The following is a 23,963-nucleotide window of genomic DNA, read 5'->3' on the forward strand; positions in this document are numbered from 1 at the left end:
AGAATCTCCAGAGGTTAATGAGTTACTAAGACATCATATATTTTGTTAAAGTCTCTTGAATAAATTGAATTCTCAGTAACTGGGCATAACTATATTACCAGATGTTGATCAAAATGTTAGTAATGCCTGTTGGTGACAAAACTTTAGAAAATACCAATTAAATAAATTTTTCAAGCAAAATTTTTGTTTAGTTTTATTTTTAAATTTGCTTTCATTGTAACTATCACAAATGTGATACGTTCCCTTTAAGTTAAATGTGAAAAGCATCAGTCAGCTGTTACATCCAATTGTTCACAAACATTTCCAAGACAAGCAGGCGGCATTTATTGTACTATCACAAGCATTTCCAAGATAAGCAAGCGATATTTATTGTACTAGAACTGTTACATCCATGTTCACAAGCATTTCCAAGATAAGCAGGCAGTATTTATTGTACAAGAACTGTTCAATTGTTATAACATTTCATCCATTTGAGACACTGATTATGAAAAGAAGAAATACTAGGGGCCTGCTTTATGTCACTGGTAAATCAAAGAAGAACAAAAGTTATTACACATAATTGCCTTATGTCACTCAGAATGTTAGGTAATTCAAAGAAGAACAAAAGTTATTACACATAATTGCCTTATGTCACTCAGAATGCTAGGTAAATCACAGAAGAACAAAAGTTATTACACATAATTGCATTGTCACTGGGAATGTTAGGTAATTCAATGAAGAACAAAAGTTATTATACATAATTGCATTGTCACTGGGAATGTTAGGTAATTCAATGAAGAACAAAAGTTATTACACATAATTGCATTGTCACTGGGAATGTTAGGTAATTCAATGAAGAACAAAAGTTATTACACATAATTGCCTTATGTCACTCAGAATGTTAGGTAATTCAAAGAAGAACAAAAGTTATTACACATAATTGCCTTATGTCACTTGGAATGCTAGGTAAATCACAGAAGAACAAAAGTTATTACACATAATTGCATTGTCACTGGGATTGTTAGGTAATTCAATGAAGAACAAAAGTTATTATACATAATTGCATTGTCACTGGGAATGTTAGGTAATTCAATGAAAAACAAAAGTTATTACACATAATTGCATTGTCACTGGGAATGTTAGGTAATTCAATGAAGAACAAAAGTTATTATAAATCAATGCCTTTGAATGACACTTAAACCATCTTTACAAAGGATTTTTGCTATTGGCAGCAATGTTTCTTGAAGTCAGATTTAGCTCTGTGTATTAATCGCAAACCATTATTATTTTGGAAGCATTTTATTCTTTGCACGTACAGCAAGCATCACATCAACATTTAGTCATTCTGGAGTGTACATAGCAATACAACCCAGCATAAAGAAGGACAATGCATGAATACAGAGCTGAATGACAAAAGTAACTAACAAATTTAAACAATCAGTGAGAGGCCAAGTCAGAATCGATGAAGCAGTTTTTGGCAGTTTTCTTGCAGTACATAATCTGCCATGTACAAATGCAGGTAATTTTTCAGATAGCCATGTTTGACACTCCCTCACAACAATGCAGATACAGAAAGCTAATTTTTTTCTTTGCTGAAAAAAATTGAGAAATATTTTAGGGAAGTTTGAAGAACAGTGTGATCCAGTCTGCAGTGAATGCAAATATGAACCCAAATGACACTGGCATTACCTTCACACATTCCTGCCCCTGACTATAAACTATTAAGAGCAATAAAGACTGTGGCTAATTATTAATGTATTCCACTGCCCAGTGGATTTTAAAGTTGGAAACTTGAAGTATTATTCTATATAATGTCTGCATGTTTGTGATTATGCACAGGGGTGGGGACACATGTGCGGTCATGATAATTTATTTAATATCTGCGTGGATGTGGTTATGTGTCATTAATATATTCAACAATGGTAAACCGACCAATTATTTTAAATTTGTAAGTTATATTCAGTCTACAGGCTTATACGAGTAGAATACTTGCTCACAATTGTACGATATCACTTTTTGTGTGCTCTTCTTCAGAGCTCAGACACTTTTTGAGTCTCAAAAACACCCAAGTGTTTGGGAGGTTGGCAGTTAGTTATCATTAAAGTGTTGAAGACATGATATGTACAGAAGGGCAGCAATTCTCAATTATTGTCCAGTTAATCAATAGGACAGTCAGACAAAAATTATCTGTGAATTGATTTATTTACAACATGGACATTTATTTTAATTAAATTAATTGTATTTTGCATAATGACTTTTGATGTGACCCTTACTCTGTACCATCGTCTTTATCAGATTTCCATACTGTGCATTACCTTTTCATGTGTGCCTGAATGATAAGAAATAGTAAGGTATGATATGATTATCTTGTGTGTATCTATTCAATTTTGGTGATTTAGCAGGTTTGTAGCTGTATACAAATTCGGCATTGCATTGTTTACATTGCACCTTGTTTCAAACTTTTACAATACTTTTCTAGACACAATAAGTAAATAAATAGTCAAATTCTGACCTTCTATTTGAATAATTGCAAAACATGTATTTTGATTAAAATGTTATCTTATTCATTTCAGCTTTAAAATTGTGTATACTTGTCTATTGTCTCAAGAAAATATGTTGCATTTCACATTTGGGGTCCTATCTTTAAGGTTAAGGTCACAGGTATATATTTCATGGTTGCTTTGTTTCTACTTTTAACAGCTTAAAAGCTGTGTTAGGTTAAGATATCACCATGTTGCATGTACATTTCTCTGATGGTGTCTCAAGTATCACATTCAAAGTCTTCTTTACAAGGTGAAAGTTACCGATCCATTTCCTCTTTTACTCTAATGCCCTTGAGACAAAGACATCAAACATTCCTTCTTTCATTGCCTGCTTCTAGAGCACTCTCATAAGGGTCACAACTAAACTAAATTTCCTCACTAACCATTTTTGGTGAAATCACTGTCTTCTGAACAAAAATCTTACTAAAGTTACATAAAGATCACAGCTAAATTTCCTCAATAACCAATTTTGGTCACATCACTGTCTTCTGGACAAAACTGTACTAAATTTACATAAAGATCACAGCTAAATTTCATCACTGTATCCTTTTTTGGTGAAATCACATTCCTGAAGACAAAATCACACTGCCTTTATGTGCTTATAAATATTTGATTTTCTGTTTGTTTTTGTGTTTTTCCAGACCTCCCCTGCAGTTGACATGGCAAATCCAGTTGTATCCTCAGCTTCAGGTAGGGCAACATTAGTCTGGCATGTGATAAATTAGTCTGACAGTATACATTAGTCTGACATGACATTAGACTGACATGATACATTAATCTGACATGATACAATATACTTACATGATATATTAGTCTGACATGATTCATTAGACTGACATGATACATTAGTCTGGCATGTGATAAATTAGTCTGACAGTATACATTAGTCTGACATGACATTAGACTGACATGATACATTAATCTGACATGATACAATATACTTACATGATATATTAGTCTCACATGATACATTAGACTGACATGATACATTAGTCTGGCTTGTGATAAATTAGTCTGACATTATACATTAGTCTGACATGACATTAGACTGACATGATACATTAGTCTGACATGATACAATAGACTTACATGATATATTAGTCTGACACGATTCATTAGATCGACATGATACATTAGTCTGACATTAGATAAATTAGTCTGACATTACACATTAGTCTGACAGGACATTAGACTGAAATGATACATTAGACTTACATGATGTATTAGTCTGACATGATACATTAGTCTGACATGATACAAAGAACAGGGAGTTGTTCTCATGTATTCTTGCATATAAGTTTAGTCCACCTGGAAACAATATAGACCCTGATCTGCCATTGCATAATGTGCTGCCATGTGAGGGTCTATGTTGTTTGTTCTACTGATTACTCCTAACAAACTACAATATACTTAATCTGCTAGTCTGTGAAGTCTGCAGTTGGACTTGTGAATATATACAGTTAGTCTTTAATAAAATTATTATTAATAATGATAATAATAATAATAATAATAATAATAATAATAATAATAATAATAATAATAACAATTGTAATGAAGAAGACCGTTTGGTCAACTGACCATTCTTCAGTTATATTTATATGATGTACAGTGTTTATGAGTTTTGGTGTAGCTAGACAACAGTACTATTAAAAACTTGATAATTAATCTACTGATACTATATACAAGGTACAGGATTCATTCCAAGATTAGTAATGAACCTGTGTAAAACAGTATAGGTGAATACATGAAAGATCATTATTTTAAAGAAAAGCAGTACTGAATTACACAATAGCACACAAACGATTATTCTGTAGATCTTGACTGGAAAGCATTGTGATGAGTTAGATGACTTATATAGGGTGGATTGAAATTTCATAGTTTGGCACCAGAAAGAAAAAAAAGTTATCATAACAGAATTTGGTTTAGGTAAATATAAATTGTTGTAAGGGAAGGAGCTTAACAGATGCATATGTAAATTTTCCACAAATCTAAGATTACTTTTAAGATATTTAGGAACCAACCCATGTGAGGATTTGTAAATTAGTTAATCCCTTTGAAGCTGAATTGGATGTTGAAATGGAAGCCCGGGTTTTAAAAAGATTTCTTGATGATGTAGCAGCATCAAGAATAAACTTAGCTGGTCTTTTTTTTTTGAATTTTGATTAGTCTTCCTTGATTTAACTGATAGAACAAAAATATTTTATATGTGGCATGATATAGTTATTGCATAATACACTGGACAACAAATTTTTACAAAAGTCATGTTACTGAAATAAAATTAGTCAATTCTTATCAATTTTTATGTGCTGAACACGAATATGACAGTCAAATTGCAAAATTGGCTCTAGTTTTTTTGTAATCTGCAAGAAATTAATGTTTACATAACGAAATGCATTCCAAAAGTAAAAGGTCAACTGTAATAGCCTACCTATAAAAAATCAAGTCATTGACTACATCTTAGATTTCTTCGCCTGTCTCTTGTACAGCTGTTCGGGAGCATCTCTGAGGAGTGTCCAGCAGTAGTCAGCCAGCATTGTAGTGGACCATTTTCCCTGGTATCTTTGTTCCATTGTTGCGATATCTTGATGAAAACGTTCGCCGTGTTCATCACTAACAATACCACAGTTGCTAGGAAAGAAATCCAAATGGGAATGAAGGAAGTGAATCTTTAGAGACATATTGCAGCCAAGTTTCTTATACTTCATCAACATGTCTTCTACTAGTTCCTTATAGTTTTCTGCCCTAACATTTCCGAGGAAGTTTGTAGAAACTAGGCGAAAAGCATTCCATGCTTGTTTCGCGTCACCTTCCAGCAAGTTGTTGAACCGGTCATCTTTGAAAAGCTCTCGAATCTGAGGACCCACAAAAACTCCCTCTTTAATCTTTGCTTCGCTGAGTCGAGGGAATTTTTCATGCAGGTATCGGAATGCTGGCAAAGTCCGGTCAATGGCTTTCATGAAGTTCTTCATCAAACCTAGTTTGATGTGAAGGGGTGGTAGCAAGATTTTCTGAGCCTCAACCAGAGCTGGGTGTTGGATATTCTTCTCTCCAATGGCTACATTCTGCCTGTGAGTCCATTCCTTCCTCATGTAGTGCATTTCCCTTGCTCGGCTATCCCACTCGCATAAGAAACACATGTATTTTGTATATCCTTGCTGCAGTCCCATTAAAAGGGCAACTACCTTCAAATCACCACAGAGGTGCCAGCTGTACTTGTTATACTCAATGGAATTCAGTAGCTGCCTTAAGTTATCGTATGTCTCTTTCATGTGGACAGCATACGCTACTGGAATAGATGGAAGAATGTTTCCATTGTGCAAAAGCACAGCCTTGAGACTCAGTTTCGAAGAGTCCACAAATAGTCTCCATTCTTGTGGGTCATGAGTGATTTTTAAAGCATTCATGAGGCCCTCAATATCGGAACAGAATATCAGATTACTTTCCTTTCTGAAGAAAGGCTCCAATTGCTGGTGGCGCTTTCGATATGCAGTAATTGTGACATCTTCTTCTAGAAGATTCCATTGTTGGAGTCTTGATCCTAGCAATTCTGCCTTGTTCTTTGATAAGTCCAAATCACGAATCAGGTCATTTAGTTCTTCCTGTGTTATTCTGTGTGGGGTTGATGATGCACCACAGTGAAAATCTGGATCACTGCATGCTGATGGACCAGGAGAAGAACAGGTCGACTCACCTTTGTCTTCGTCAGATGAATCAAGAGAATATTCTGCTGGAGGTTCTGGAATAGGAAGTCCCTCACCATGTGGAACTGGTCTCAATGCAGACGGAATGTTTGGGTAGACTATTCTCGACTTCTTTCGCTTCGTTATTCCGCCGGAAAGAGGAGGAACCAAGCAGAAGTAACAGTCATTTAGGTGGTTGCTTGGCTCTCTCCACACCATTGGGACTGCAAACGACATTGATGACCTTTTGCAATTCAACCACTGTGAAAGCTGTGTTGTACATGTAGCACAGCATATATGCGGAGCCCAAGGCTTGTCTAGGTCACCAACCTTGCATCCGAAGTAAAGATGATATGCCTTCTTCACTTGAGAATTGATACTTTTCTTCTGGTTGGCAAATGTCACTTCCCCACAAATATAGCAAAAATTGTCCGCGGTATTAACACACTTTCGAGGCATTACTGTTCTTTATTGTACGTAAATGGATAAAATAATACGTTTTATGTAACAGTAGCTTGAACTGTCTCGCACAACGTCTAAAATATTTTAAATGCTGAACCTATCTGATTGGGCTTTATATAGTACACTGCTTACGTCAGCTTCAGCAGCCGCCTGGCATTAGTATAATAGGCCTACACATGTATAGTACACTGCTGACGTCAACTTACTTCAGCAGCCGCATGGCATTAGTATTGCATTGCATCAGAAAATGATGCAATCAACTGTGGATGATGTGAGCATGATGGTATTATGCAATGTTACATCATTATTCCGGATGTTGCTGCAGTCCTACTGGAGAAATTTACACAGTGAAACATAGAAAATGAGGTATATGAATATCTTCAAAACGAGAGCCAATACAAATTTTTCACGGTTATATTCGTGTTCGGCACACCAAAATACTACAGATTAGGGCCTTTTCAAGTCAGTAATGATTTCACTGTTGACCAGTGATATCTTTATCAAGTGAATTTACTTTTTTTAATAACCACTTAAGTCTGTATTTTCCAGCTCAAGATATTGTTGGTCATGATGTCAAGTATTTTTTCATTTTCAAACTATTCTGCATCTATTCCTTTTAGCATTACTTTAAAGTCTTCTATCATATATTTTACTGGCATTTGACTTAGCTGCATCTATCTTCATACCACTATGCTCACACCAGCTATTTACTTCAACCAAATCCAGATTGAATTTAGTGTTAAACCTCTTGGCCAGTTGATCATTGTTATATAATATTCATCTGTGAATATGTTGGTGGTGGATTAACTCAATGTGATATGATCATTGATGTAGAACAGAAAGAGTAATGGTCCAAGAACTGATCTTTGTGGAACACCTGACTTTATGTCTTTATATTCTGAAAGTTTACTTAAAACAGAAACTTGTCTGCCTTCAGGATGGGATTAAAACCAAGTTAAACATTCATGGTCAACTTGCTATATGCTGAGATTTTCAGACAGGATTTTGTGATTGACAAGGTGAAAAACCTTTGTAAAGTCAAGGAATACTGCACATAGCAGGTTACTATGATCTATTGCTGTTACCCAGTCATCCCCATTCTAGTTAGTGTTTTGTAGCATGAATGTCCTTCATAAAAGCCTGTTTGACATGAATATATTAAATTAAAAGACTTCATGTAGTTTCTAAATTCATGTACAAATACATCTTTTAAATATCTCTGAAACTGATCAATAACTGATACAGGTATGTAGTTATCAATATCAGAAATATTTCCCATGTGTATTGGAGTTGCTTTTTACCAGCTTTAGACTGTTTGGAAAAATATCTGTAGAAATACTTAGATTGAAGATATACATAACTGAAGATGCAGCTACTTGATATTAGAGTTTAGGAATTTAGCACTTACATTGTTGTACCTGTAGCTGCTTTCATGTCAGGTTTATCTAATTAATTAAAAATGTTTTGTAGACTAATTTGAGATATTTTGAAAGTCTTTTTTTTTCTTCTATGTTTTGAGAAAGTGTGCTCATACCTAAACCAGAATTTGAGAAAAATCTGGAAAGAGCACTTTTTAATAAAATTAACTTTGGCTTTAAGCCTTATGCAGATAAAGCAAACTATATATATGCCAATTCGATTTATGTGCTTTCATTTTAATGCCATTTAAAATTGAAATAACATTCAATTTGCGCCACTGTGCTTGTTTTTATGCCATTTCTGGCAACTCATGTGCAGCTCATGTATGCATTATAGCTGCATTAATTTCTTTGAAAATATTGCCTAAAAAATCATTATTTTAAAATATAGAGGCATAATTTGCCCAAGAACTTCCATAATTTTCAAGTAACATATGGGAAAATTGCTTTCAATTTACGCCTTAGATATGTGCCTTAGGTTATGGCATCATCGTAGTTGGTATCCTATGGTTGTTCAGAGTGGTCAGATTGATAGCAATCCATAACACTTGAGATTGCTATATAACTATTTATAATGAAATGTATCACAATTCTGGCAATGACACACACACACACACACACACACACACACACACACACATCTTTTCTGATATGGTTATTAATCTCACCAGATAGGAAGAGTTGATTAAAGTGATGAAATCAGGGTTACTGATCATCAAACAAAAGAATTAGCTGAAATTAATAACTGCTACTTTTGTCTTAGGCATCGTGTGTAGATTCTACAACACATTTTGCAATAAAATTAAAATCAAGTTAATTTGGCAATCAGGCTTTTATTGTATTAGTTATCTTACGAAGTGGAAACTTTTAATATGGTGTGCACTTCATTTTATTATTTTACAAAATGTCCCTTGTACAAAAAGCTGCCTGGTGAGATGGTATCAGGAAAAAGGCTACTAAATGTACAATTTACACATTTAGGCTTTATAAAAAAAATTATGCTAATTATGCTGACAAAATTTACAGTAATTTTTTTCAGCCAATAGGTCATAAAATTAGTTGCCTGTTATGTGCTTCTGCTCCCGCCATTCCGTTGTCATTAGATATGATGAACTGCTATTTTTAAGTTTCTAAATTTGTCCTGGAAAGATTTAGAGTTGACCAAAGCTGTAAACACTAGCGATGGTAATCGGTTAAAATTTCATGATTGACATTAGGTTTCTGCCAACAAGCTTATGATGATAAATTTGTTGTTTTTACTGAAAGTGACCAGCTCATTCAGAATGGGGGTGGGGGAGCCAGGGGGGAGTCCTCAGGGGCTTATCTGAATGAGAAATATTTTAATATCATATTGAATTACCAATCTAGCAATTAATTTCTGTAAATGTTTGTCTAATTATTTACTAATTTGGTGGTCTCTGTCCCCATTTCCATAAACCCAAGAAAAATTCCTGGAACAGCACTTATAAAGTTTAACTTTTATAGGTTAATGGAAGACCTGAATTTTTTCTGTACAAGTGATTGACTCAATAAATGATAAATTTATACAGAAAAAAATATCTTTAGGGATGACTGTAATAAGCTTTATCATCAGAAGAAATGTACCTCCTAAACTCACTTGAAACACAAATGCAGCTACAAACAGCACAAACCCAGATCTGCCTTCACATAATGCCCTGGCAGATCTAGGGTCTGTGCAGTTTGTAAGGAGTAATCAATAGAACAAAACAACATAGACCCTGATTTGTAGGTGCTTTATGGTAGATCAGGATCTGTTGTTTCAAGTTTGACTTGACTTATAAGCAAGTGTAAATAATATGTACTATACTGTACTTGATATTAAGATCAACTGTCAACAGTATAGATCCTGATCTACAGTCACATAATGTGCTAGCATATCAGGGTCTCTGTTGTTTGTTCTCCTAATTACTGGTACTCCTAACAAACTGCATAGACCCAGAACTTCTTCCGCATTGTGGTGGTAGATCTGGATCTGTGCAGTTGGAAGTTGGACTCAACTTATAAGCAAATATATATGGTATACATTTTATTGTGATTTTGGAAGCTTGAACCGCATTGTGAAATGATTCAGTCTGTGCACTGCAGAAAAGTTGGATAATCCGAGCGTAACAGTTTTGAAATCAAAGATATGGGTAATGGAGGTTCAAAATTAACACATTTTGGCAGCACCAATCTTGCATCCAATGCAGTGCACTATAGTATTTTTCTCAAAGGAGCTAACAAATCAGTGTACTCTGGGTTTTCAGATGGGAAATCAAGTAGCAGAAGTTGCAAAAGTAGTCAAAGTGGGTAGGGAGGCAAATGTTAGTAGCTACATTTCTAAGTTTGAAGTGAGTTTCAGTTTGATTTATTCGACCCTTAAGTTCCAACTGAAATTTGGATGAAATTTTCTTGCAGTTTCAGAGATAAGAGGTTTGGGCTTACTGGAAAAAGATAGAAAGATGGTTTTGAAGAAGAAAAATCCCCCCCCCCCTTGTTCTTGAAGGATTTGGTATACAGAGTTAATTTATTTTAGGCATTCTCCTTGTATCATAGAACTTTGTATAAAAGTCATACTGGCAGTTCATATTTGGGGTGGGTTTTTTATTGATCTTGTGGGTTCCATCCTATTAATATGGAGAAAATGTATTATGCACTTAATATGCAGAAACATTGGGTTCTTTGCACAGTTACCAATGGAATTCAATATTTATTATAAAACTTTTTTCTGGAAACATTAATGGTGATATCTGTATAAATATGCGATGATAAATCATCAGGTACCAGTTTTTATTGAAACCTATATGCACTCTTTTATCTGGAATTGCTCATGCCCTTTAAACTGTTAAACAATGGACAGAAATAATACGTTTTGTTCCTTGAGTCTTGTTTTGCACAGAAAACAGTTGTCTTATTGAAAATTTCAGAAACTTCATGGAGTTCAGATAATTGTAATTACCTGGTAATATTTTTATACACTCACTGTATGGCAGGGCATATTATGTTTTAATGTTGTCTATCCATCCATCCATCCATCCATCTGTCCATTACCATTGTGCTTACTGTAGATACAACCTCATGCCATCATAAATCTTGTGTACTGGGATGTAGAATGTATTAATATGATACGGAACTTGGCTCCGAATCCTTCCACTCCTTTAGCCTGTGGGATATAATCAAATGTTGAGAGAAATTTAGTGTTCCTGTGTAGCTCCTCACTCACTCCATCCAATCTCTGGAAAATTAACCAATTTCAGAATAAGAGTATTCAACTTGAAAGTTCAGGAAAATGGATAGCTTTTGAAAGTTTTCTCAACAATAGACATATTCATCATTTTCAATATATAAAAAATGACCCACAAATGTCATTTATCAACAGAGAGGTATCCTGAGGCTTCCTGCCAAGTTGGATGTTATGGAGGTTAGTAAATGTTAAAAAATTACTTTATATATTATTTACTTGAAATATTCCAAAATTAAACTTTATATTTTTAGTTCATTGTCATGAACTGATCAATCTTATCAATTAAGTCATTTTAATTTTATGCAGATTTGAACCATTAGGTCTGATAACTTTTAAGGAAGCAAAGACTGAGACAGTTTATAATAATATTAAATAGTCTTGGTTTTAATATATTTACAAAATGTGTTGTTGCGATAACATACTGGTAGAACAAAATAAACACAAATGTCCTCTTTCCTTTTGGTGCACAACTGCATTGCAACTTTGTTATGGAGGCTATTTTTTTTATTTTTCTGTCTTTTGTAGTAATTATTTGCACAGGAATTCAAATATAACTACCAATGAAGTAAACTAACTTTAATTTCATTCAATATTCATGCTGCATTATTCAGATTTTCTCTCCTGACCCCACTCAGGGGACAACATGGGTTGTGATCTGAGGTTGGGAACCACTTATCTAGATCTCGCATTTGATTGAGAAATCACTGACATTGTATATAACTGATACCCAGTTTCCATTGGTAATTGTAACTGAGATCCTTTGTGCTATTTTGCGTCCTCCAGTGTTTCATTACTTTAATCAGTGACGTCAATGGCCTCTTGTGTGACATCATTTGTGTCATAACTTTAATATTATGTTCTATCTGTCCTTGTCAACCCATCCGCAATGCATTTATTTTGGTACATGTAACATGATACTGCTTCTCATGTCATAGCAGTTGTCAAACCTCTAGACTCAACTGCACACATCTTGCCATTGATAGCTAGCAGTTTTCCTTTTAGCTTTAATAACATAAACTGCAACATTGATGTCTTGGTGGTTGTACAACAAGTACTATTTGTTTCCATTAACTTCAGTTTGTTTTGGCCAGGTAAATAAATCATCAGCACATTGAATCAATATTTGCCCTGTCTAATTGCTTTATCACCTCCGCTTTTTGTACTAACTCCAATGCCATCTCATGGTCCTTTCCCATGCCCACTTTCCAGATAATTCCTCGCTTTGATTCCGAATCCAAACTACACAGGATGGTCAGTTAATATTGTTTAGTTCCTGCACTGACTGGTTGGTGAATCAATTAAGTAATGGATCGTTTTCAATAAGGAGTATTCTTTTCTATTAGTTGGAACTGTCCTTTTAGGATGGCATTAGTACAGCTACCATACACCTGCAGTAATGGCTATATAGCTCTGTAAGTGTTTGATGTGCTTATTCTTAAAGTGTGCAACTGCACAGTGAAGAACGACCATTTCTAGATTCTAGTATAGAAAGTTTTGTTTGGGCATGAGGCACAAATTGCTTTTTCTCTGTTTATGAATGTTATAAATATGGAAGTTATTTTTTCAATAGCATCAGCAATATTCATTTAATTTTTAATCATTTAAAGAAAATTTGTAATGTATTGAAAATTTTAGCTTTGGGTAGCTATGTGAAATGATATTAATGGACCATTTTTATTTGCATTAAAAAGTACTGATTTAAAATGTGACAGCTTAATACCAAGGAATTGAAAATGTTTTGAGCAAAATTTTATAGAAGGCATGATTTTACTTTTTTCTATTAATTGTTGTCTATACACATTTTCTGTGATTATAATTAGTTAAGGAACTACTGGTAACCAACAGAAAACTATTAATGGATGTTATAGGTTATTTAGCAACAAAATAATAAAATACATGCATATTGAATTATAGGATATTTATGAGATTCCAAGATGGCCTTTGTTCTTGGACCTGTTCTCTTCATTATGTACACTCAGTCACTCTCAAGTGTCATAGATCATCCAGTGTCACATCAATTGTACTCTGATGACACCCAAATATACAAATCTAGCCACCCAACTGAAGTTGATGCTACCATCCAAGGTGTAGAGAGGTGCATTTCTGATGTGAAATCATGGATGACATGTAACAAGCTGCAGGTGAATGATGATAAAACTGAGGCCATTCTGATCACAACACAAAGATATTCTCATTCACATCCTTTACCTCAAACAATAAATATCAGCAACACCAACATTAAATTCACACAATCAGTATGAAACCTAGGTGTTACTCTGGACAGTACTCTCACATGGCACCAACATGTCATGAACATATGCAAGGCTGCATATCTTGAGCTGAGACGCATCAGCTCAATTTGCAAATATCTTTCAGTTGATGCCACTAAAACACTTGTATATTCATTAGTACTTTCAAGACTGGACTATTGTAACTCAATTATGTCTGGTTCATCTCAATATCTGCTCCAGAAACTTCAAAAGGTTCAAAACACAGCTGCTTGGATCATACTTAGAGTACCACGATCAAAACACACCTCCCCGCTGCTCTGTACTCTACACTAGCTATCCATTCGATCCAGAATCAAACACAAAATTTGTTCTCTGTGCTACGTTTCACTGTCGGACTCTAGTCCAACATACCTATCCGACCTCCTCCATGTGTACACACCAGCTAGATACTTATGCTCCTCTTCTGACAATTGTATACTTATTATTCCAAGTATGAAAACAAAGTCATATGGACAGCGTTCTTTTGCATACCAGGGCCCAGCAACGTGGAATGAATTGCCCACTGAACTTAGACACAAAGACACAGTGATCACATTCAAGAGGGCTCTCAAAACTCACTTATTTCGACTGCAAGAACAAACTTAAAGACCTAATAATGTTTCCAAACTGAAATATTCTAGCATGTTTTTTTAATGTTTTTCTAATTTCATGGTGTTTGTTTTTGTAATAATATTATTATATATCTTTTATCTTATAGGTGTTGTCTAATGTTGTAAAGCATTTAGAGCTTCTGAAGATTTGGTGCTATACAAAGTCTTCATTATTATTATTATTATTATTATTATTGTGTAACATGGCATAATTGTCAAACAAACATTTAATTTATGCAATTTAAATATGGTTTAATTTAAAAACTGAAGTGCTGCAGCTACAGATGCAACAGGCATGAAATGTAGTATTTGCAACTTTGTATTCATTTACATATAGGAAAGAAAAATACACATTTTTTATTGTATTTAAAAGTATTAATAAATACCTTAACTTTCATTTACAATTAATTTATGACAATACACTTGATTAGCTGAAGTCTGGGGACTGAAGAAAACGTATGATGATAATAACTGGGTTTGAATAACAGAAGGACATGAAGTTGCAACAAGTGTACAAGAAAACGTATGATAATACATGTACCAGGGTTTGAATAACGCAAGGACATGAAGTTGCAACAAGTGTACATAAAGTTGAATATGTTTCTTAATTCTTGTATTCTTTTTCCTTACTAGGAAGCCATTTCATTGGCACAACATGAAACAATGACAAAAGCAAGAGTGAACATTTTTGTAGTAACATAATAACAATCAGCAAGGCATAAAACAAAGACAATTTTTTTTGTCATTGTCATTATCTCAATATGCATGAAAAGGAAAGGGTCAACATAGAACAAAGTTTAGATCTGACGAGTTAGCAGATAACTTGATAAGTGATAAGTCAGTTTTCACATGATATTCACTTCTTAAAAACTGTTTTTCTCATTTATTTTAAACAACACAGCTAAGAAAATCTGAGCCACAGTTTGTTTTTTACATTTTCTGTTATACAAAAATCATAGATCATTTACAGTTGTATAAAGGCCTTTCAATTGATTCTCCTCTACCACTGAAAATGATGCCACTCATAAAAATAGAAAAACCTTTTAAATGAAGGTATCTCAAAAACCACTCATTAAAATTAACCAAACTGGACAGGTTTTCCTGGCATTAGGGCCTTTCAGTATTGTCCACTTGACACTGATATGCCATTAGATATGAATGAAATTGTTGAAAAAATAGATAAATCTGATAGTTGTTTGCTTAACATGTGTAGTCAGTAAGAAGAAATATCTACAAAAAGTGTCTTGCTGACCCAGCTTTGTTTACATTAAGCCATTAGGTTACATTTTTACTAATTAGTATCATTCTTCCACTTAAATCTTTTATAAATTTACTTAAGTTTCTCTCATTTAAAAATAAAATGAAATCCAGTGCATTAGAAGTTCAGATGTTCCAAGACTAAACTGCTATGTTAGGTACTAACCTGAACACAACATGTCACAAAATCAGCAGTGTGGGTTTTCTTTGTGTTTTTTTTATATTTATGACCTAACTGGAACCCAGGGTGAATAACATCTGTTTTGTTATTGTTTTCAAAAGTTAACAGCTAAACTCGGTAAGCAATTTTTTTCTGTTCAGGCTTTGATGCTGTTTTATGCTGAATGCAAGTAACATTCATTGCTGTTTAGCAAATCTCCAGGAAAAATTGGGAAAAAAAGATTAATGATTTTTTTAGGGATTACTTTAGGATGAAATAACAGCTCACTGGCTTAATTGCTGGTAGAATTGTGATACCTAGAAGATTCAAAAACATTCTTGCAAGTATTTAATAAGTTTACTTTATCTGTAGCAATACTGCAGCATCAATACAAAGTTTGGTTGCATTTAATCCAGTTTAGTTTGTTCCAGGGTACAGTTTCTCTCAAAAGACTGGTCTAAGTGGAGTGTCATGTGATGCCATGGGTGACAGATGTCAAGGTCCAAAGACATGGACCCACCTCTCATAATCATCATAAACATAAGCTTACTTGATATATCGATACTATCAAGTCAGGTCCAGCTGCAAACAACAAAGATCCTAGATCTGCCATAGCGTAATATGCCTGCAGATCAGGTTCTATGTTGTTTGTTCTACTTATCACTCCTAACAAACAGCACAGATCCAGATTTGATGGTGTATTAAGCAATGGCAGATCTGGGTCTGTGCAGTTTGAAGTTGGACTCATCCTTAAAAGTGAGTATAGATGGTAGATAGAATACTGGTACATTTCTGCAATTAAATTACTATTTAATTTGTGAAGACCAATCAGAGCTCCAGTGTACCATCATTACTCATCTTGTTATTCCTATATGAAAAAAATTTCTCTTGGACATCTAGTTATTCCTCTATGAAAATAATTCCTCTTGGACATCTGGTTATTCCTATAAGAAAATAATTCCTCTTGGACATCTAGTTATTACTGTATGAAAATAATTCCTTTTGGACATCTGGTTATTCCTATATGAAAATAATTCCTCTTGGACATCTGGTTATTCCTATATGAAAATAATTCCTCTTGGACATCTAGTTATGCCTGTATGAAAATAATTCCTTTTGGACATCTAGTTATTTCTCTATGAAAATAATTCCTCTTGGACACCTGGTTATTCCTGTATGAAAATAATTCCTCTTGGACATCTGGTTATTCCTACATGAAAATAATTCCTCTTGGACATCTGGTTATTCCTATATGAAATAATTCCTCTTGGACATCTAGTTATGCCTGTATGAAAATAATTCCTCTTGGACATCTAGTTATTCCTGTATGAAAAAAATTCCTCTTGGACATCTAGTTATTCCTCTATGAAAATAATTCCTCTTGGACATCTAGTTATGCCTGTATGGAAAAAAATTCCTCTTGGACATCTAGTTATTCCTCTATGAAAATAATTCCTCATGGACATCTAGTTATGCCTGTATGAAAATAATTCCTCTTGGACATCTGGTTATTCCTCTATGAAAATAATTCCTTTTGGACATCTAGTTATTCCTGTATGGAAAAAATTCCTCTTGGACATCTAGTTATGCCTGTATGAAAATAATTCCTCTTGGACATCTAGTTATTCCTCTTTGAAAATAATTCCTTTTGGACATCTAGTTATTCCTGTATGGAAAAAATTCCTCTTGGACATCTAGTTATTCCTATATGAAAATAATTCCTCTTGGACATCTAGTTATTACTATCTGAAAATAATTCCTCTTGGACATCTAGTATGGTCTCCACAGTGGTCATCTTGAATATCTTACTGCTACTCTTCAGTACTAAATTGTGACTAAATGACTTTCTATGATGTCAAGTTGGTCCTAATTGAAAATGGTATTGAATATAATGTCCAATATGGCCACTGGTACAACTCTATGGTCTTAAACTAAGTAACAGAAAGGATCAAAACAACAAGTTTAGAAAAATCAACAACTAAATTATTTCTCTAAGTTACAAAGTCAAAAGTTAAGAAGAACTTGTTGTTGTTGTTGTTGTAGGGTTTAATGCCATTTTTCAGCACAAGATAGACTATACATGGCAGCCAGTATTAATGGTGGAGGAAGAACCTGGAAAAACCCGGAAAGAACCACTGACCCACGAGAAGCTACTGGCAAGCTTTCTCACATAACCACATTAGCCGAATCCGAGACTCGAACCAACGCAGACAGTGGTGAGATGGCAGTGTTCTGAATGAATTTATATATTGAATGTGCCAATTTACCAATGGTCTTGAATAGATTGATGTACCAACAGTCTTGGTGTTCAGTTCCAGAATGTCTTTGGATAAATTCACAATAATCACAAAAGAGTGTTTTAGTCCCCAAAAAAATGATGAGCATTTTGTAATTTCAGTGAATAATTTAAATAAATGATTCCTCTTAAATTATACCTGAACACAACAGTAAATGATTCCACAGATTGAATTTACAACAGGAATGAACAATTTTGTTTCCCATGCCATTTATACAAAAACCTAAGTCACAATAAAATGACCAGGATATGGGTCAAAAGTTCTCTTCCAGAAAAATCAAAGTTTGTCAAAAAGGATTGACCTTGAAATCAAATATCAGTAAACAACTTATTTATAACTTACAGACAAGGCAAATATCAGGTACACAAAACCTCTATCCTTAATGATGAACAAAGGTCAAGCACACAATATCAATACATAACACTAACCACAACAGCCATCTATAAAGCCATATCACTTCTCTTAAACAAAGTAATACTAACATGGGGTTTTCACTAAAAGACTACATGGGGTTTTCGCTAAAAGACTTGTCCATTTATAATATCTTGTTGGTTCTTATATAGAATGGTGCTGATCTGTCATCCAGTATGGTCACCATGGCAGCCATTTTGAAAAGCTTGTTAATGCTAACCCATCTGAACTGAAAGTCATATCATTATGGACTTTTCATCAGAAGACTTCTGGTGTCTAGTTGATGATGTGTAGAAATTTTGCTGATGTGATATCCTGTGTGAAAATCTTATAATTATTGGTCCCAGATCAAAAGTCATATTGATATTGGATTTTCAGCAAAGATTTCTTATGGTATCTAGTTGGTACTGAACTGAAATATTGCCAATGACATAGGATTTTCACCAAAGATTTCTTATGATATCTAGTTGGTACTGAATTGAAATATTGCTAGTGAGACATTAGGTATTTGCACCATGTCATCCATCTTGAAAATCCTATTATTGATGTTCCTTCTAAATGGAATATCATATTGATGTCAGGTTAACTAATTCATTATTAAAGTTTAATCATTATATCTGCTTTGTCCTGAATGAAAATGAAAATCTGACCTCGAATGTAGCTCTCATGATGAACATATTGAAATCTTGTCACTGATTATGTTCAGTGGGTTGTAACAGTATGGTGTTTTCACCAAAAGTCTACTAACTATGTAATATTTGTACTGGATGAAAATATTAAGGACCTTGCATCCAGTGTGACTGTCATACTGGTTAATTTGACAATTTTGTTGATCAAGAATATCAGAGATGGTTTGAACACTCAGCAGTTATTTTGAATTCCTGTGTAATTCTTTCTGGAAAGCAGAGCATCATTCCCTTCTAGGGACTCCTGTCTGTGCCAGTGTCCTTTCCAGAACTGGGCAAATCGCACTTTGTCATTCTACTTGAAACAACACGACTTAATAAGCAATTAACTTTAAGTTTAGGCATTAATACTAATTTATGGTAATTTTCATTTAGGCATTAATGCTAATTTATGGTAATTTTCATTTTATGCATTAATACTAATTTATGGTATTTTTCATTTTAGGCATTAATGCTAATTTATGGTAATTTTCATTTAGGCATTAATGTTAATTTATGGTAATTTTCATTTTAGGCATTAATACTAATTTATGGTAATTTTCATTTTAAGCATTAATGCTACTTTATTTTGAAAGCAAGTAACATTCTTCACTGGTTAGCAAATGTTCAGGAAAATCAGAAAATCATAAAATATTTTGGACAACAGAAGGATGCAAAAACAGTTGAATGACTCCGTGAGTGGAGCGATACCAGTTTTGCAAATGTCAGTCAACTGAATGATATTACACCCACTTGGGACTCTTGTTAGTGCATATTTTACTTGATTAAATATTTATTTTCAGTCTCACAATTTGTTTACCAAATTAAACGATACAAGATTGTCCACTTTCAAAAAACGGGGGGGGGGGGGGGGGGTGAGGGTGCAACTTGTACAAATTTTCTTGCATTACAGTTCTACAAAATTTAGCCAACTTGTGAGATGGATGGATGTATCATAAATCATGGAAACAGATGGATGAACAATCCTATCACCAAACAATCCTATCTAATAAGTAATTTGTGTTTTTATATTTGATGTCAGAGATGGATGGATGGATGCTTTTCCATCGACTGGTAGCATCGTCACTCGATATGAGAGTATGCCCTCGTGATTATCTCACCTTTCCGACACTTGTTTATTTTCAAAATCTCTTTCCAAATTTAAGCCATCTGTAGTTGTGGAGTTCCTAAATTTAGACTTGCTTTATATTAAAAAAAACACACCAAAGAAACAAAACAAACAGCAATGATGATCGGTTGAAATACAATATTTTGATCCAGGGTACAGCAGACCACATTTAACTGTCTAATGCACACTCGGCTGGGATTGACACAAACCTATATGTGTGGCGTGGATCATTTATATTATAACTAACACATTCCTTGATCTGCCAGCACGGTGTGCATGGAGAATTCTTAGTATACAGTACGTGCCGTTTTGTGCATGTTTTACTGGGACACGTATATCACTTTCATTTATGATGAATGTATTACTAGTGGTTTTACAGCCTAATCAATTCCTGTGCGGTTGTGTCCTGTTTCATCAGTTGACATATTTTTACACCACTGTCTAGACAGAGAATTCTTGCGTGAATAGGATATATCAATTGAAGACCTATGACCTATTTCCACTCCTGTAGGCAAGAGGAAATGCACACTGTATGCAGTCATTATTTTAGTCGAGGCTCTAGTGGGGAAAGTCATAACTGCTAATAGCATTGTTAGTGGGAAAAATAAGTTCAATTCAAACGAATGAACTTTCAAACCTGGTGTGCTTTTAATATAAATATGCAAGACACGTTTGGAAAGAAACAAATGTTTGTGTTAAATCTCCGCCCAAACTGACAAAACATGCACAATTTTCTAATTGGTTGAATTTATCTCACATTTCAAGATGTTGAAGAACCCCTCTCACAAACTGACCCCAAACCCGTGTTTTGCTGCCCATTTTTAGAACACCTACATGTTTTAAGGAATCAACCATTTAATTGGGAGTGGGGACAGGATTTTTTGTTTTGTGTCTGTAGAAAAATAATTTTGTTTTCAGTAATATAATGGCAACGATATGATCATTGCTTATGATTTAATTATAGCAAAATTATATTTTTTGCTATTTAAGGGCTAAATATTTTTCCCAAAAAATTATACTAAAAAAATTCAGTGCCCCCAAAAAATGAAATGATTTGTCCCTACTCCATCACCATCTTCAGACAATTCGCCATTCAGCCAAGAGTCAGTTGAAGAATGTAAAGATTTAGGACATTTTTTTTTCCAGAAACAAAACAACAACAAAATGTGTCTACAATTTCTTTGTGCATCTTGGAAAAGGGTGATTGACCTTAAATTTTCATATTAATAGGCTTCTCGTGAAAATAACTTGGTTACCAGGACGACGGTTGAGTGGCATACCAATTAACTGGTTTGGTTGATCAGTGGTAACTTTTTAGCACTGGATCAACATGTCATTGCACTTTGATCGATTGTAACATTTTCAGTTTGACAGCAAATGACGTAGTAAATAATAAACCCGCAAAAATCCTCAAGATATTCAGTATCATTTTGTTATTTGAAACAACTTGCATAATTTCAGGAAATAGTTGCAGATATTTAAAATTGAATTTTTTTTAATAGGTTTAATTCATCATTGTTTCATTCTAACTCTTCAAATGTTTCCTTTTATTAAACTTAAATAAGTGAATAGAATGCATAGAAAGTCATTTTTCTTTAACATAGAAGGAACAAATAATCAGAAAAATATCAGTAAAATAATCACGACATTATTATTATTATTATTATTATTATTTGTTTTACAGAACTGGTCATATTTTTTTTTACTGCCGTTGTGAGAAATATTTTGATTGAGGTAAACAGTACCACTGCCACCAATGTTGACTGTTGTTATGATTATTGTGTTGATTATGTGTTTTTTACTTTTGAAGTTAAGTAACTTTGGAAATACACACTTAACTTTCAAAGCAATAATACCTGCAATAATATTTCTATGCCATGCCCAGTCCAAAGTGAACACCATTCTCCAATTAGTAGTCTTGGTTACCATCATTTGGAATATTTTCCTTCTGTTCCTTTGTCTTCATGTGGTTATTACAAGTCTGGGCTCTCAACAATTTTCACCTTTGACATTGTCTTTTTTGTCATAATTGTAGTAAATAATGAGTGTTGTATTTGATTTTTTTTCTCCATAGTAATTTTCTTGTCGCTTTCTTTTCATTCATTTTGAGGAGTTTAATATATTTGTGAGTGATGCCTTGCTTCAGTTTTATATATCACCTAACTAGTAACTGGTGTTAGGGAAAGTATTACTGACCCCAAATTTGTTCCCTTTTTTGTTTTTTTGCATTGTCTTTATGATTTTCAGCATGCCATAAAGAGTTGGCACAGGAAGCCATAAAGAAGATGGAAGAACAAACTTGGTTCCTTCTCTTCTTCACATGGAGACCCCTCCATTCCCAAGAGGGGTAATTGGTACTTCCCATTTTGGGGATGTCACCTACTCCCATAAGGAAGGATCTATGGCATAGTCATGTACAATGACACTTTCTGGTGTGAGGAAGCGTCCACAATATGTCTTCAAGTTTTGCCTTCCTGGCACAAGGGAAACACAGCCATCTTCTTACAGGTGGATGTGTGTTAAAATTGAAATCTCATTCATCAGATGTGATTTCCCTGAATGGATACTCTTTGATGAGATAACCATAACCTGACCATTCATTTTGGCTGGTCACCATGCCTTGTTACCTGTTAATTGGTGAGGTGGTATGTACTTCACCAGTTGCTAGGTAAAATTGTCACCAGGTAAAGCAAAAAGTACTGGTCACTGTGCAACATTTGCCAGGCATCAGTAAGGGGACAAGTATTGGTCACCAGGTAGCTGTCCCTGGGCACTTGGCACCACACATTTGGTTTAGACCAATCACTAATAAAGGGAATGGGTCAGGTCATTACCTAACTCCCTTATGTTTCTATTCAATACCTACAGGGTTTGGACATGCAGGCTTTGATTTACCAGCTAGGTAAACGGATTGACACCCACTTGTCTTTGCACAATAACATTACTCTTTGATCACATGTTCTGGCCAGACTTTATGAATGGCTTCCACTTTGTAGTAAGGAATAAATGTACTGACTTTGGGGTCCAGAGGTCAAGGTCACTGACCGAATTGTAACACCTCACATTTTTCGTGGATGGTTAGTTCATTGGGTAAGAATTAAACATATGGACTTAAAATCAAAAGGTTGCAGGTAAAAGTCACCTTGACACAAGCAGTGAAATAATTTCTGTAAAAAAATACAAATTACAAACCACAAAAGCTGGCCAAACTTTTTGGGTGGCTTGCTGTGATAGAATGGCAGCATCATATTGATGTTAGGGTTAAAACTCCAAGGTCAGGGTTACAAGAACTTAAAAAAATAATTGGTTTCAACATGATAATTGGTGTTGAACAGCTTGTTTTTGAACAGACCCAATAAATGATTTTTATCTGATGTAATGAAGGAACTGCAGCAATTTGGGCCTTAATAGGATGGATTGGTAGTTGAGATATTGCATTAGTGCCCTATTGTCACATTAAATGTAAAAAGGAGGAAATTTGACAGAATGGTGCTCCTTACTCATTTGCACCTTCTCAGATGGCATGTTATACATTGTCCATCCATCCATCCATCCATCATCATAGGTTTGCTATTGCTACCCTGAAACTACTTCAACTTTGTATACATTTATCCCAAGGTGTCGTTGGTCCTAAATGAAAATGGTGCCTCTTGGACATCTAGTATGTCATTTTTACCTATTGGTCAATAATCTCAGGGTTAACAATTCCTTACTAGTGGCTACATGGAGGACTATTAAACAAGGTACTTGCTGTGTCTTGTAGGAGTGCTAGACAGTTTCCTTAACACAGCTAACCCTGTAGTTTTGTGTGGATTGCCATGAATCTTGAAAAATATT

General features: G+C 34.3%; 1 protein-coding gene across 6 annotated transcripts in view; it reads left to right on the top strand.

The window, feature by feature from the left end:
- LOC149781801 (uncharacterized) overlaps nucleotides 1–23,963 on the top strand; it is a 440,127-nt gene that overhangs the window by 262,099 nt on the left and 154,065 nt on the right. For 4 of the 6 annotated variants that reach the window (XM_089935961.1, XM_089935962.1, XM_089935964.1 and 1 more), the window contains one exon: nucleotides 3,164–3,212. In XM_089935961.1, the coding sequence (XP_089792087.1) occupies nucleotides 3,164–3,212 (49 nt within the window). Of the gene's footprint in view, nucleotides 1–3,163; nucleotides 3,213–11,461; nucleotides 11,504–23,963 lie in introns of all 6 variants that reach the window. The other 2 variants (XM_089935960.1, XM_089935963.1) reach the window with 1 other exon arrangement.

The sequence above is a fragment of the Sinohyriopsis cumingii genome, chromosome 15, assembly GCF_028554795.1.
Source record: "Sinohyriopsis cumingii isolate HCF-2022 chromosome 15, ASM2855479v2, whole genome shotgun sequence".
In the NCBI taxonomy this organism is placed as follows: Eukaryota; Metazoa; Mollusca; class Bivalvia; order Unionida; family Unionidae; genus Sinohyriopsis; species Sinohyriopsis cumingii.